The following is a 12,017-nucleotide window of genomic DNA, read 5'->3' on the forward strand; positions in this document are numbered from 1 at the left end:
AAGACAAGGAGCGGGGATCCCCATGCTCATTAAAAACATCATCATATCTTAAGAGAAAGGGAAATAAAAGAGAGCTACTTACTCTCTTTTTCCCTTTGATTTATTTTAAATCATCGTTTCAACTCGTCAAAAAAAATAAGAATAATGCGGGGAGAACGATGGAATATAGGAATGAATATAGGCAGACTGGTAAGCAAGAATCAAAGGGATTCTTATGCAGGAAGGAGGAAAAAAAAAAGCTACAATAACGACGTCATCATCCTAAATATCCTTCTTTTTCTCCTTTGCCTCCTCTTGTTCAGCGCGAGCATCGGATTCCTTTTTGGCTTCAGAAGATTGGTTCACAGTCTTGGCATCGACCTCATCTAAACTTAGCTCATCCTTCACTCTGACAACAGCATCCTTTTCTTGCTGTTCTTCTTCCTTCATAATTTCCATTTGTTCCTTTAGTTGTGCCATCTTAGACTTGTTAGTGGCAGATGATTCTTCCACAACATTGACCTTAACTTCGTGGTACAATTCGTCTGGGATACCGGAAAGAACATCGCACAATGCATCGTACAAAGTCTTCTTGGAGCCGATATCACCGTATGTGTAGGCAGTGGCCATAATTAGCAAAGTGGATGGAATCTTGTCCTTCAACCTCATGTTCAACCAGATTCTCAAGTTGTCACGCAAGACACTTTCTTCGACGTTCAAGTTTCTGATACCTCTAGACGCACAAGCAGTACGTAACTCAATGGCATCAAGAGACTCGACACCTTCGTAGTAGATTGCCAAGTCATCCTTCTTCAACTCCAACATCTTGTAACGGATACGGTAACGCAACATGACATCGGTACCGAATGGTTGCAAGTTGATGTACTTGGCAATGGCCACCAAATGTGGTCTCGTTATGTTATCCAAGACTGTGTCATCGGTAAAGAGACGGGCAACTTGAATGAGCTGTTCACGGGACTCTGGCTCACCGGTCTCTCTGACGTGCTTATAGAAATTGTTGAACACCAACTTTTGCTCTTCTGTGATGTTGTTTGGCTTGAAATGCGACTTGTTCTCTTTCATAATCTTAGACATAACAGATCTGGTCTTTCTCAAGCTCTCAAGCTTCGTCTGCTTGTCCTTCTTGGACTCATAAGTCGATGGCAAAAGGTTTGGGAAAAGCTTCAATGCAATAGGAAGCAGCAACTCAGCAAATGGCACAATGACAAACGCACTGAATGGAACCAACCTGATCATATCTTGTGTGGTTCTCTTTAGCTGGATCTTTTCTCTACGCGACAATTCGTACCCGGCTGACATCTTCATCACCAAACGCATCGCAATCTTCACCTCAAGACCCAACAACTTCGTACCGTCCCAGTAATGTTGTGCTTCGTGCTTCACCTTGCCCCAAAGAGACAACTTTGGCTCTGCTTCTTTCTTAGCCGGCAGCGTCGTTTGTGCCGGTTTCTGTACAGCCGTTACTGTTGCGGACTTCTGTTGTTGCTGCTGCTGCCCAGCTTGTTGTACCTTTTCCTCAGCATTTTTACCCTCCGAGTACAAACGCATTGGAATATAACTCACAGGCCCCAAATGTCTCGTCCTGCTCGAAATCAGCAGCCCACGAGCCACCGAAACCGTTCTTAATTGATACCTCATCGCTATTAAACCCAATCAATCTCTTCTCTGTCTTATTTCACACACACGTGTTAATTCCAACAAACACACCGAGTTTCGCAAGCTAAAACAACTAACAATTAGCAACGCTAAGTTACTTAATATCTAACACTATCAATGCCTTCTAAAAGTGTCCTTTCTTTCTAAACTCAAGCCAAACCTCATCGACTTTTTTCACTTTATTTCATAAATATAGTAAGCCCTGTCCTACCTACCCTGCCCTTACCAGCCAAAAAACCAAAAAAAAAAAAGGCCCTAGCGATTTTTTGTTGAAGATTCCGGAGCTACTACGCATTCTTCGACCTGTTCTCGAAAAATGAAAAAACGGCTCAAGGCGGAGTTACAAAGCCGTGTATCGGCCTGTTACCCGGACACACGCGCTTTCGTCACCGGATTCCGACAATTTTGTGTGTTTTTTTCTTTCTTCCTCCCAAAAAGAAAACTGGAATGCCGCGGGTGGCTATTACCCGGAAAACGGACCGAAGCGCGGCCTTTAGTATTGTCGTTTCTTTGGATAGTGGATAATTATTGGATAAGTATAGGATACTCCGGAGAGGGAACGCCTATGGAGCTGAATCTATAGTTTTTGGGTAGGACAGCGTCAACCCGGGAGATTGGTTTCTCATTTGTGCAGAGAGGTTTGGTTAGGAACAATGGGTTCGCTTCACCTGCATCGCGAACTGCTCGTTTAAGTAGGTATTTAGTGTCTTATGTGTAGGACAGCGACTGGGTATTACGTCTTCCCTTTTATATCTTTGGATAAGGGGGCAGGGGGGGAGTATTTTGGTACATACACCCGTTTTGTTTAGACAGTTTGCCTTGAGGAATGTTCTAGTCTTTATTGGGCAACGTGTAAATTCGGGAAAACTGGCACAGTTAGTAGAGACGTGATATTGTGGTCATGTGACAAAGTTTATGCGACTGAGTTTAATCCAGTTAATACATACATATATATGCTACACACGAACTATCATCTCTCTGGGATCCCTGAGGGTTGCGAGGTGTCTACGTGTTTCTAGAAACCGCCTGCGCCTCCATGCAAAAAGCATATAGTGTATAAACGCTGGCGCTTCTTCGCCGTAGAAGAAGCACTGGTCGAATCTGTTTCTTACCTTGAGTATCGAGATCGAAAATGGGCGTTCCATGCTCTTTTGATATGCGCTGATTTCTTGGTCGTCAATTGTCTCGTACACTGCTTCATATTGTCTCATTCGCGATTGGAAGTCGGACAAGCACCAGTCTTTGTCGCTGAGATGTTTGTAGTCGTCAGAGTGCCGTACCTTCCAGTACAGATGTTCTTCTAAAATGTCTTTCGAGTCAACAATGACCTCGAGGAAGACGAAATTTAGAGGCATGGTGGTGGCACGCTCCTCTAAGGTGCTCAGGATAAGCTTTCGCCTTTTCAGAGTGGAGTTTGTAGCGTCAAAGATTCCGATCTTGTGATTATCGCTCTCTTGCAACCAGTCAAGCAATTCTACCAAGGTGCGCATGGCAATTTCGTCTCTCGTCTCCACACACCCAGGGTCAGCCATGTCAAATATCTGCTCCTTTAGCTCAAGACTGGCATCCGTACCAGCTCTTTCCAATTGGCGTCTTTTTTGACCAGCATTGAATATCCGAGAGTGTTTGGGGTCACATCGACATATTTGTTCTGCAATGGTGGACTTCCCGCGGGCCGGTAGACCTACCATCACAATTACGGTTTTCGTACCTTGTGAAAGGTGGTTCTGTATGCTCATGGCTAGCGGTATTTTTTCTTGAGTGTTTAGTTCGCTTAAGCTGTTCTTGTCAACTTTCTTGATGTACAATTGTTATTATAGTAAGACCTATTTGCGTGTTGCTCTGCTCGTTTTTATAAATGACAGGCACGCACGCTGTTTAAACCAAGTTTTGTTATCTTAGGCTGAAGCTAAGAAATGTTGTTCTTCTCCAATTATTTTAGTCCTAGAAATCGAACTTGTTTGACGTGTTCAGTAAGAAATGCACTATGCGTTTCTATAACTTGAACATTCATTGTGACACTCATTATTACCTAACAAAGCTAAACTATCTAGTATACACAACGTTTTATATACTTTTGCATGCCACTGGCAATGGTAACTATTAACACCTCGAGTCTGGCAAATGATCAAAATAACTCAATCCACACTCTTGTGATGACTTCTCCGGATTTCTTTACATGACCAGATGACTCAAAGAATGCATGTTGTCATTCAGCCTTTTTTTTTTTTTTTTTTTTTTTTTTTATTTCATTTTCTTGGTTTTTTGCTGCAAAATGGAAAAGTCAAGATCATGCATGCAATGGTAAAATGGAAGAACGGCTGAAGATGACGAAATTCTTCATGACTCGAGAGAGGATTCATTGTTTGTAGTATTTAGTCATAATGGCTTGGATGAATGGAAAGTGCCTTCTTTTGCTAATATACAAATGGGAAAACAATTGTTTACATGGTCTTTTACTTATTTAATTAATCTCTTTTTTTCTAAAGGTACAATTCTAGATACACAGCAACTAATACCCGTAGTAGCCACCTGTATTGTTGTCCTGAGTCTTTGCTCTGCTACTAGACTTTAATAGAGTCTTGAAACCATTACAGAGTTGGATGACAGTTGGGTAGTTATAGTTAACCAAGAAGAACCCAGTGTGCGTTAGCTTGACGTTCCATACGTATAGCTGTGATTGGGCATTGATCTTGAACATTAAGTAGAACCAACCAGGGTGTTCGTAGTTGAAACTGAAATAGTACACGGATCTGTTAGGGTTCACCTTCGAGTAGTCCTCAATGAACTTGATGACTTCTTTCTTGGTACCCTTTTTGAATTTCTCATTAGATGTGATTTCGTTGAGTAGTCTTACCTTGTTTTGTAAGTACTCTACGATGATTTGATCCAAATCGTGATACTTTTGGTCTTCAACTATTAGGGTCTTACCTAGAGCAAGTGGATTTTCTTTATCCTTTTCCAAGATATCGACATGTTGGAACAAGTCCTTATCCAATTTCCAGGTAATCGCTAGATGATCATCACCACGAGAAGATTGTCTAATGACAAAATCACCACGTTCTCTACTTCTCAAATAATCTTCTGCTTGAGGACCAGTAAAGTTACCGTAGTAAGGATGGTTGATAACACGATGTGTTCTCTTTGCCCTTGCTTCCTCCAATGCAAGCCTTTTTTCAACCTCTTGATCCTTAGCTTCTTGTTCGACGTTCCAAATGCTTGGATCCTTACTATAATGAATTGGAACATATTGCCTTCTGATGTCATGCTCTAATAGAGAAACTTCACAACTGATGTTTTCATAGTCGATGTAAATGACCTTGGCTGGATAAGTCTTACCAATTTCGTAAACTTCCTCAGCTGGTCTCTTTAATTGAGCACCAAGGTGTCGTTGAGCATTAACAATACATTCGACACCCGAGTTTGTGACACCATATATGTCATTGTGTCTGAATCTTTCGACTCTAACAGGGATGATACAACCCTTGAAGAAGGTCTTCTCTGATTCTCCTGTTAAACTCTTGAATACTTCGTCACCATGTAGTGGGTGGAAGTCGTTTCTTAATTCTTCAAAGCCATCCAAGAGTTCCAAGACGATTGTGTTTAAGTTGTTCAACTTTCTTTGACCTGTGTTCTTTTCAAGCTCTTCAGCGTATGATTCAAGGTTCAATGACTCTAGTTTAGACCTACGATCAGGGTCCTCTCTTAGCAATTCAATGAATTCACTCATTGTACCTTGTTCTTCCTTCTCTGCAATTGCATCTGGATCGAATTCCAATGCATCTGCAGCAACCTTAGTGGCCAAATGGTAATCTTCTGGATGGATTCTGGTACCATCAAGTTGGTCGTGTTCCAAGTCTTCGTAACGTTGATTCTTTTCATTCCAGGATATGTACAAAAATGCAGCAGAATTCATGAAAATCGTTTTGGTTAAGATATCATGAGTAATCAATTGTTGACGAGCTAACAATGGTTCATTCAATCTCTGTAGGGACTCCAAGAAATCAGCAGCCTTACGTTTCCCAAAGCCAGCAATATAACGTAGAGCCTTAGCGTAGTATGGGTTATCTGTTGCCTTGTTCACTTCAATACCGACCAAGTTTACAATGTCAACAAATGACGTTTCTAATGCTTGCAAAAAGAGGTCCCTTGGTAATAGTGATTGATGGTTGTGAATTGACAACGATAATAGTTCTTCCTCACTTAGGTTTGCATATTCCAACAAAGGTGAGTGGATATAACGACCCAACGCAATACAATATTTGACCAAGGTAGGTTTGCTAGGGAATTCTTGTGCTGCACGTTGCGAAGATTGATAACGAACAGCAATCTCATCTTCGACATAGATAACTGGAACGTTAAATCCCCTGTTGTCCACGATTTGTTTCTTTTGAACCACTTCTTGAATCTTCTTGTACAATCTTTGAGTACTTGGGTTTGGACCGTTGATACCGATAACGTTAGGTTGACAGTGCTGGATAATCTCATCTAGCGCGTTCTCAAATAACTCTGGTTCTTTTCTATCGAATGGATTCTCTACGATTTTGTAGTCCCTCACGTATTCTGTTTTTCTGTTCAAATATACTGCAATGATTGCATCAGAACCGAATTTACCTTGACCGCAAGTAATTGTGAGCACTCTTGGGATTTTTGGATCTTTTGGATTTGGAATAAATGGAGCCTGGTCAAGTTTGAACATGAATTGATGACGTACGGATTTAGTAACTAAACGTTGACAAGTCTTTTTCAATTCATCCTTAATTTCTTGACTGACATCCGAGAATACTTTGTTTAATGCAGAATCGAAAGCACGTCTTCTGAAAGCATTCCATTCTACAGCAATCTCAGAAGTATTACTGGTCTCTAGAGAAGTTTGGAAAAGATGGTTGGTATATTGGTCTTGTGATGAAACGTGAATCTGAATGTTTAATAAATGCAAAGATTCAGCTTCAAGCATACGCAAGAAAACATCTGGTTCCGAACGGAAATGAGCAGGTGTTCTCCCTATAGCGTACTTGATATCTTCGTATGGAGAGCCTCTTTGGATTTCCTGTCTACCTTTAGAAGTCAAAGCAACATCAACGATGTAATATTTGTAGAAATCGTCTCTGATTTTTTGTCTCACCTTTGGATTCTTGGATAATTCTAGTGCATAATACTTTTCAATAGTTTCTAGGGCTAACTTAGGGTTTTGAGAAAAGATTTGCAAATCCTTTGCTTCTGGACCTTCAAGAATCTGAGCGACAGAGTCACTTGGTTTCAATGAAGGGTGATCAACCACTGGGTGAAGTTGATGCTCTGCACTGATGTTCTCACCAACTTGCTCAGCAGTGATTCCGATATCATTAACAGCTTGGTAAAGTGCACTTGTTTTGAATTTTTCATAACTAGAGTTTTTCAAATGCTTTTTAGATGCTGCATCTTGTTGAGCGGATAATAATACATCGTTGATATCTTGGGCGTATTTGAATTCAACGTAGTCGTAAATGTCTTGTAGCGAGTTCAACTCGGTCATTGTTTGATTGCTGAAATATTCATCCACAATAGGGTCTTTTAGTTCAAGTTTCTGATAGAAGGTCTTGACATAGTCTCTCTTGTAGATAATACTATGGAATTCAATATCGTAAAAGACAATATCCCACAAGTCGTCTTCGATTAGAACGAAGCCATCTTTGTTTCTTGAGGAGATGTAATTACGACGGTAAGCATAGATGAAGGATACCTCAAGGTTTTCCTGTTGAATGAAGTTGATGGCATTTCCAATGGCATCTTTGAATTCAGTGGTATCGTAGTCCGCATCGAAATTCTTGTCAACAGCGACTTTGTCACTGATCCAGTTTTTCTCCAACTCGATATCTTCTGGAGATAGCTTACCGTAGTTTTTCAAACCTGTTCTTAGTTCTTGATATCTTTCCGGAATATCTGCTTTTCTGATCTGCATATCTTCCTCAGTCAACAAGTTCTTCTTCAAGTCTTGCAAATCGTAGATATCCTGAAGGGTGAGCTTCTTCTTTTTCTTGGCTTCCGTAGCGAATTCGTCATCATCACCTTGTTCATTCTCGGAAGACTCGTCTACTCTGTCCAGTTCTTCTTCATTCTCTAACTCAAGCGCCCAGTCGTAGTCGTGACCATCACCGAAAACTTCAAACATCTCATCCACTTTATCTGGCGATAACCCGGTGATCTGTGCTGGCTGAACTAATCTCTGCTCCTTCATCCTCTTCTTTTCGGCAATTCTCTGTTTCCTAGCCTCTTCATCTTCATCGGAAAACTCGTCTTCTTCTATGAAGTCGTCCATATCATCGGCTAGTGTCACTTCCTTATCAACCTTCTTCCGACTAGATGCACGTCTAGAAACGTCGTCTTCCATGCCTTCATCCTCCTCATCATCCTCAGAGAAAAAGTCATCCAACTTGTTACTGCTAGCATGTCCAGATTCAGGCTCCACAGAACCTGATTCCTCTCCTTCTTCACCAACTCTCTTTAACCTCTTCAACTTACCACGCTGTTTAGAGGCCTCAGACTCAGATGGACGCTTGTAACCAGCATTCTCCATCAACAAGTCTAAGTCGTCCTCATCCAAAGCATCGTTTTCTTCTTCACGAGCACGTCTCTTTCTTCTTTTCTTCTTAACACCACTCTCTACTCCATCCCCATCTTCATCTTCATCCTCGTCATCATCGTCCACAATAAACCCTTCTCTAACTTTTTGAGCCTCCTCCTCATCATTGTCCAGATCATCATCCTCCTCACTAGAATCAAAAACATCGTCTCCTTCTTCTTCATCACTAGGTGCTCCTTGTCCATTCACATCATCCTCCACTACTGGCTCCTCAGCTCTTTGTTCAGCCTTTAGCTCAACCCCTGTAGCATGGCCGTCCTCCTTATCTGACATAGTTTCTCTCAGGCTATTGCTGCAACTAAAAGTCTCACCAATTGGCCCTCAAAAGATCCTCTAGCCTCACAGATCTTCTTTTCTCCCTCCTTCTTTTTTTACAAATGTGTTGTCCAATATATCATAAACACTATTTAGCATTGAACAATAATATCCCGCCTTCCAATTTTTTTCAAGCAAGGTAACTTTTCAACACGTATGAAATGATAAACTCTACCACTTGAGCAGAAAATAAAAAAAAAAAATTGAAATTAAAAATGAAAAAAAAAAATTCTTGACACGTTTTTAAAGGCACGTGACACTCTTACTATGTCAGGATCGTCAGTATAAAATTAGTATTATTATTATTATTATTATTATTATTATTATTATTATTATTATTATTATTATTATTATTATTATTATTATTATTATTATTATTATTATTATTATTATTATTATTATTATTATTATTATTATTATTATTATTATTATTATTATTATTATTATTATTATTAAAATTATTATTAACGTTATGTAACTGCAAGAACATTTAGTAAAAGATTATATCGACAAGAGAATGTTTTGCATTAGGAAAACTAACTTTTTTGGTTTTTTTTTTATTTATTTTGCTCTCCTCTATATCACGTTGTCAGCTGGGAGAAGGTCGACGTTCATGTTTCCGGCCTGTTCCTTTTGGGTTGCAATACTGCGGATGTTTCTTTCGGCCTCATCTTGAGGATCTTCGTCGCTACCGCAGCAGCAGCCGACCTTTGGAGCCTTGCTGGTAGAGTTTCTGTTCTTTTCTGTACCGTCAAGGGTAGCTTTACTGGTGGTGGACGATTGGCCATCGTCATCTTCATAGGACGAGCCGGCATTTGGCGCTGGCGCGCATTGGCACAGCTTGAAGCGTCTTTCCCATTCCTTTTTGAGTTCGCGTGCCTTCAAGAGGTTGATCTTGACTCTGTTGAAGAAGATCTCAGCTAGAGACAAACCAAGGATAACAGCGAAGATATATGTCAACACGTACGTCATAGCGACAAGCATTAACATGTAGATGAACATGGTAGAGGCGAATGTGATTAAGAGACGGATCAAGTCATGGAGAAAATCGATCCAGTTTGGTGCAAACACATTGAACATGAATTTGCTGAAACTGGTAGGCAAGAACTGCTTTTGCAGTTCTAAATCCTGTACAGTATATGCGATCTTCTTACCAGTGGCCTCATCAACGTCCTGGTCCTCGGGAGTGGTGCTTCTCTTGAACCATTCCAATTCCAAGTACCAGCTTAGGAATAGCAATGCCTTGTATACGAATGCAACAGCAACGATTAGCACAAATATCCCAAACGCTTGTCCGCGGTTTGACGCATTTAGATGCTTGAAAAGCACAGGATAGTTCATGTATTTTCTGGTTAGGTACGAATTCATCCCAGGCATTGAATCACCGCTGCTCATGCCACTCATACCGCCCATACCGCTCATGCCACTCATGCCACTCATGCCACTCATACCAGTTGCACTGGCTGTAGCACTACTCGACATGCTCATAGCCATTGCAGACGTAGCAGTGCCCGACATGCTCATACCACTCATACCACTCATACCACTCATACCGCCCATACCAGTTGCACTAGCACTAGACATGGCCATAGACATGGTGGCAGTAACAGAAGAATCCCCTGCATGCATATTCATCTTGATTGTTCAATTGTCAATTGTCAATGGGCTTCTTGTCGTCTTCTCGTTTACCTCAGGACAGTATTGTGTTGCATTCAATCACAGCACTACCTTAGAAAAGGCCAAGACACCGAAATAAACACTCGATACCGCTAGACTGACATCTCTTTATATAAAGTCCGGGAAAGATATTCCAACGCACCTCTTCCTCGTGCTGCTTCACTTGCCTTTAAATCAACTCGTTTTTTTCTCATACGAATACTTTATTTGCTCAATATGCTCTTTAAGAGCGTGAGTACATTACAACAAGAAAAACGAAGAGAGAAAGAGAGAAAAAAAAAATAAAAAGAGAGCACAGCTATTTGAATATTAGTCTGGGGATGTACAGGCACTTTTCAGCACCTGTTATTTATCATCAAAGTAATTGCTCAAAGTAACAATGTGAGAGTATTATTAGGATTTGTTGTTTTCAGTGTTACAACGGTTTTCTAGCTTTTATGTACTGTTATAAACCTCGCAATATGCGTTTTTTGTCCAAGACTATCTGAAAGGTGGTCTGCTAGACAAGTCTTTACTCTGATATGTTCGTTGTCTTGGTCGCGGGGTGCGAAATCTATTTCCAGGGCCCGATATTGATATGCCATTTTTTTGATTATTTTCGGTGTTACTCTTGGTATTGTTGTTCGTAGAAATGATGGCAGATGCAGATGGGCCCGCCTGGGAGGGTATTCTTTTAGCACTTACAGCTAATGATCTTTTTCTTTGAGTGTTTGAATTTGGATTCGTAGATGCAGCATTGTTGATGGAGGGACCTGTGCTGTTACGTATTTGGTGTAATATCGATTGTCTCCTGATCCTAGACGATGTTTGATTTGGTTTTTCGTTGAACATTGGTCGATGAGGTACGGATGATGACGTTGTTGATGTGGGATTAGGGATTTGGGACCTGAATGTTGTAGGATTCGATACGAACGAAGCCGCCGTGTTGTCGTCATCATCGTCGTCGTTATTATTGTCATTTTCATCATGTGCTCCTTTTTGATTGGTAGGTCTACCGTCTTCGTTATTTTTTAGCATCATTGTATTTGTATTCCGATTTGTATTCAAACTACTTGTTGGAAGCTGACTGCCCCTCTTGCTGATTGATTGTATAGAAGAGGGTACTGCAGACTTCGAACTTACACTCTCAGGCTTTAGTTTGGCCAGTAGACGCAACTTTTCTTGTTTTAATTCTTCTAATTTCTGAACCAACTTCAATTCGTGTGCAGTATCATGGGAAATCTTTGGAAAGTCAACGCACCACGAGTTACACATCAAACCGTAGAGAAGCGCACTCAATGATTCGTTCAAATCTGTAATCGATTCATGAATGAAGTTCATGTGAGTCATGTTGCTATCAAGTGTAACGATCGAGTCGGATAATTCTCGTAATTGAGGAAAAACATATTTGTCGATCATTGTTTGGTTGGATGCCTGTTGATCACGTTGACTCGTCCCTAGACTGGATCGCCTCGAACTAGGATTGGATGATAGCGATAATCTGTATTCGGTCGGTCTATCTCGCTGAGGTGTGTTTGGTCTATGCGACATCTTTCCGATAGGTGTATATCTTTAATAAATGATCTCTGTGTAAAAGCTGGGGTTAACACCCTTTTTTGGGTGGTGCAATGAAAAGGGAAGAGTGGATTTGCCCTTACAAGTTGCTTGTGTATACTAGACAAAAGCCGCTCAGAGCCGTTCAGATACCTTTTTCCCTCTTCGTGCTGCACCTTAAAGAGTTGGTGATGTTTAGTTTTGTTTTGTTTAC

At 40.8% G+C, this 12,017-nt stretch overlaps 5 protein-coding genes across 5 annotated transcripts; all 5 read right to left on the reverse strand.

The window, feature by feature from the left end:
• Positions 1-261: 261 nt before the first annotated feature.
• On the reverse strand, positions 262-1,548 carry YLH47 (Ylh47p; the record flags this gene model as incomplete). Its single annotated transcript, XM_022821560.1, has 1 exon — positions 262-1,548. The coding sequence occupies one exon, from the start codon at positions 1,546-1,548 to the stop codon at positions 262-264; it is 1,287 nt and encodes a 428-aa protein (XP_022677910.1).
• Positions 1,549-2,612: 1,064 nt separating this feature from the next.
• Positions 2,613-3,395, reverse strand: KLMA_70303 (putative 6-phosphofructo-2-kinase/fructose-2,6-biphosphatase; the record flags this gene model as incomplete). Its single annotated transcript, XM_022821561.1, has 1 exon — positions 2,613-3,395. The coding sequence occupies one exon, from the start codon at positions 3,393-3,395 to the stop codon at positions 2,613-2,615; it is 783 nt and encodes a 260-aa protein (XP_022677911.1).
• A 773-nt stretch (positions 3,396-4,168) lies between these two features.
• Positions 4,169-8,551, reverse strand: SPT6 (chromatin-remodeling histone chaperone SPT6; the record flags this gene model as incomplete). The annotated part of the gene is made up of 1 exon (XM_022821563.1): positions 4,169-8,551. One exon carries the CDS (start codon positions 8,549-8,551, stop codon positions 4,169-4,171), a length of 4,383 nt encoding a protein of 1,460 aa, XP_022677912.1.
• Positions 8,552-9,169: 618 nt separating this feature from the next.
• On the reverse strand, positions 9,170-10,222 carry CTR1 (high-affinity Cu transporter CTR1; the record flags this gene model as incomplete). Its single annotated transcript, XM_022821564.1, has 1 exon — positions 9,170-10,222. The coding sequence occupies one exon, from the start codon at positions 10,220-10,222 to the stop codon at positions 9,170-9,172; it is 1,053 nt and encodes a 350-aa protein (XP_022677913.1).
• A 528-nt stretch (positions 10,223-10,750) lies between these two features.
• On the reverse strand, positions 10,751-11,800 carry DAM1 (Dam1p; the record flags this gene model as incomplete). The annotated part of the gene is made up of 1 exon (XM_022821565.1): positions 10,751-11,800. One exon carries the CDS (start codon positions 11,798-11,800, stop codon positions 10,751-10,753), a length of 1,050 nt encoding a protein of 349 aa, XP_022677914.1.
• Positions 11,801-12,017: the final 217 nt, after the last annotated feature.

This window comes from Kluyveromyces marxianus, chromosome 7, assembly GCF_001417885.1.
Source record: "Kluyveromyces marxianus DMKU3-1042 DNA, complete genome, chromosome 7".
NCBI lineage: Eukaryota > Fungi > Ascomycota > Saccharomycetes > Saccharomycetales > Saccharomycetaceae > Kluyveromyces > Kluyveromyces marxianus.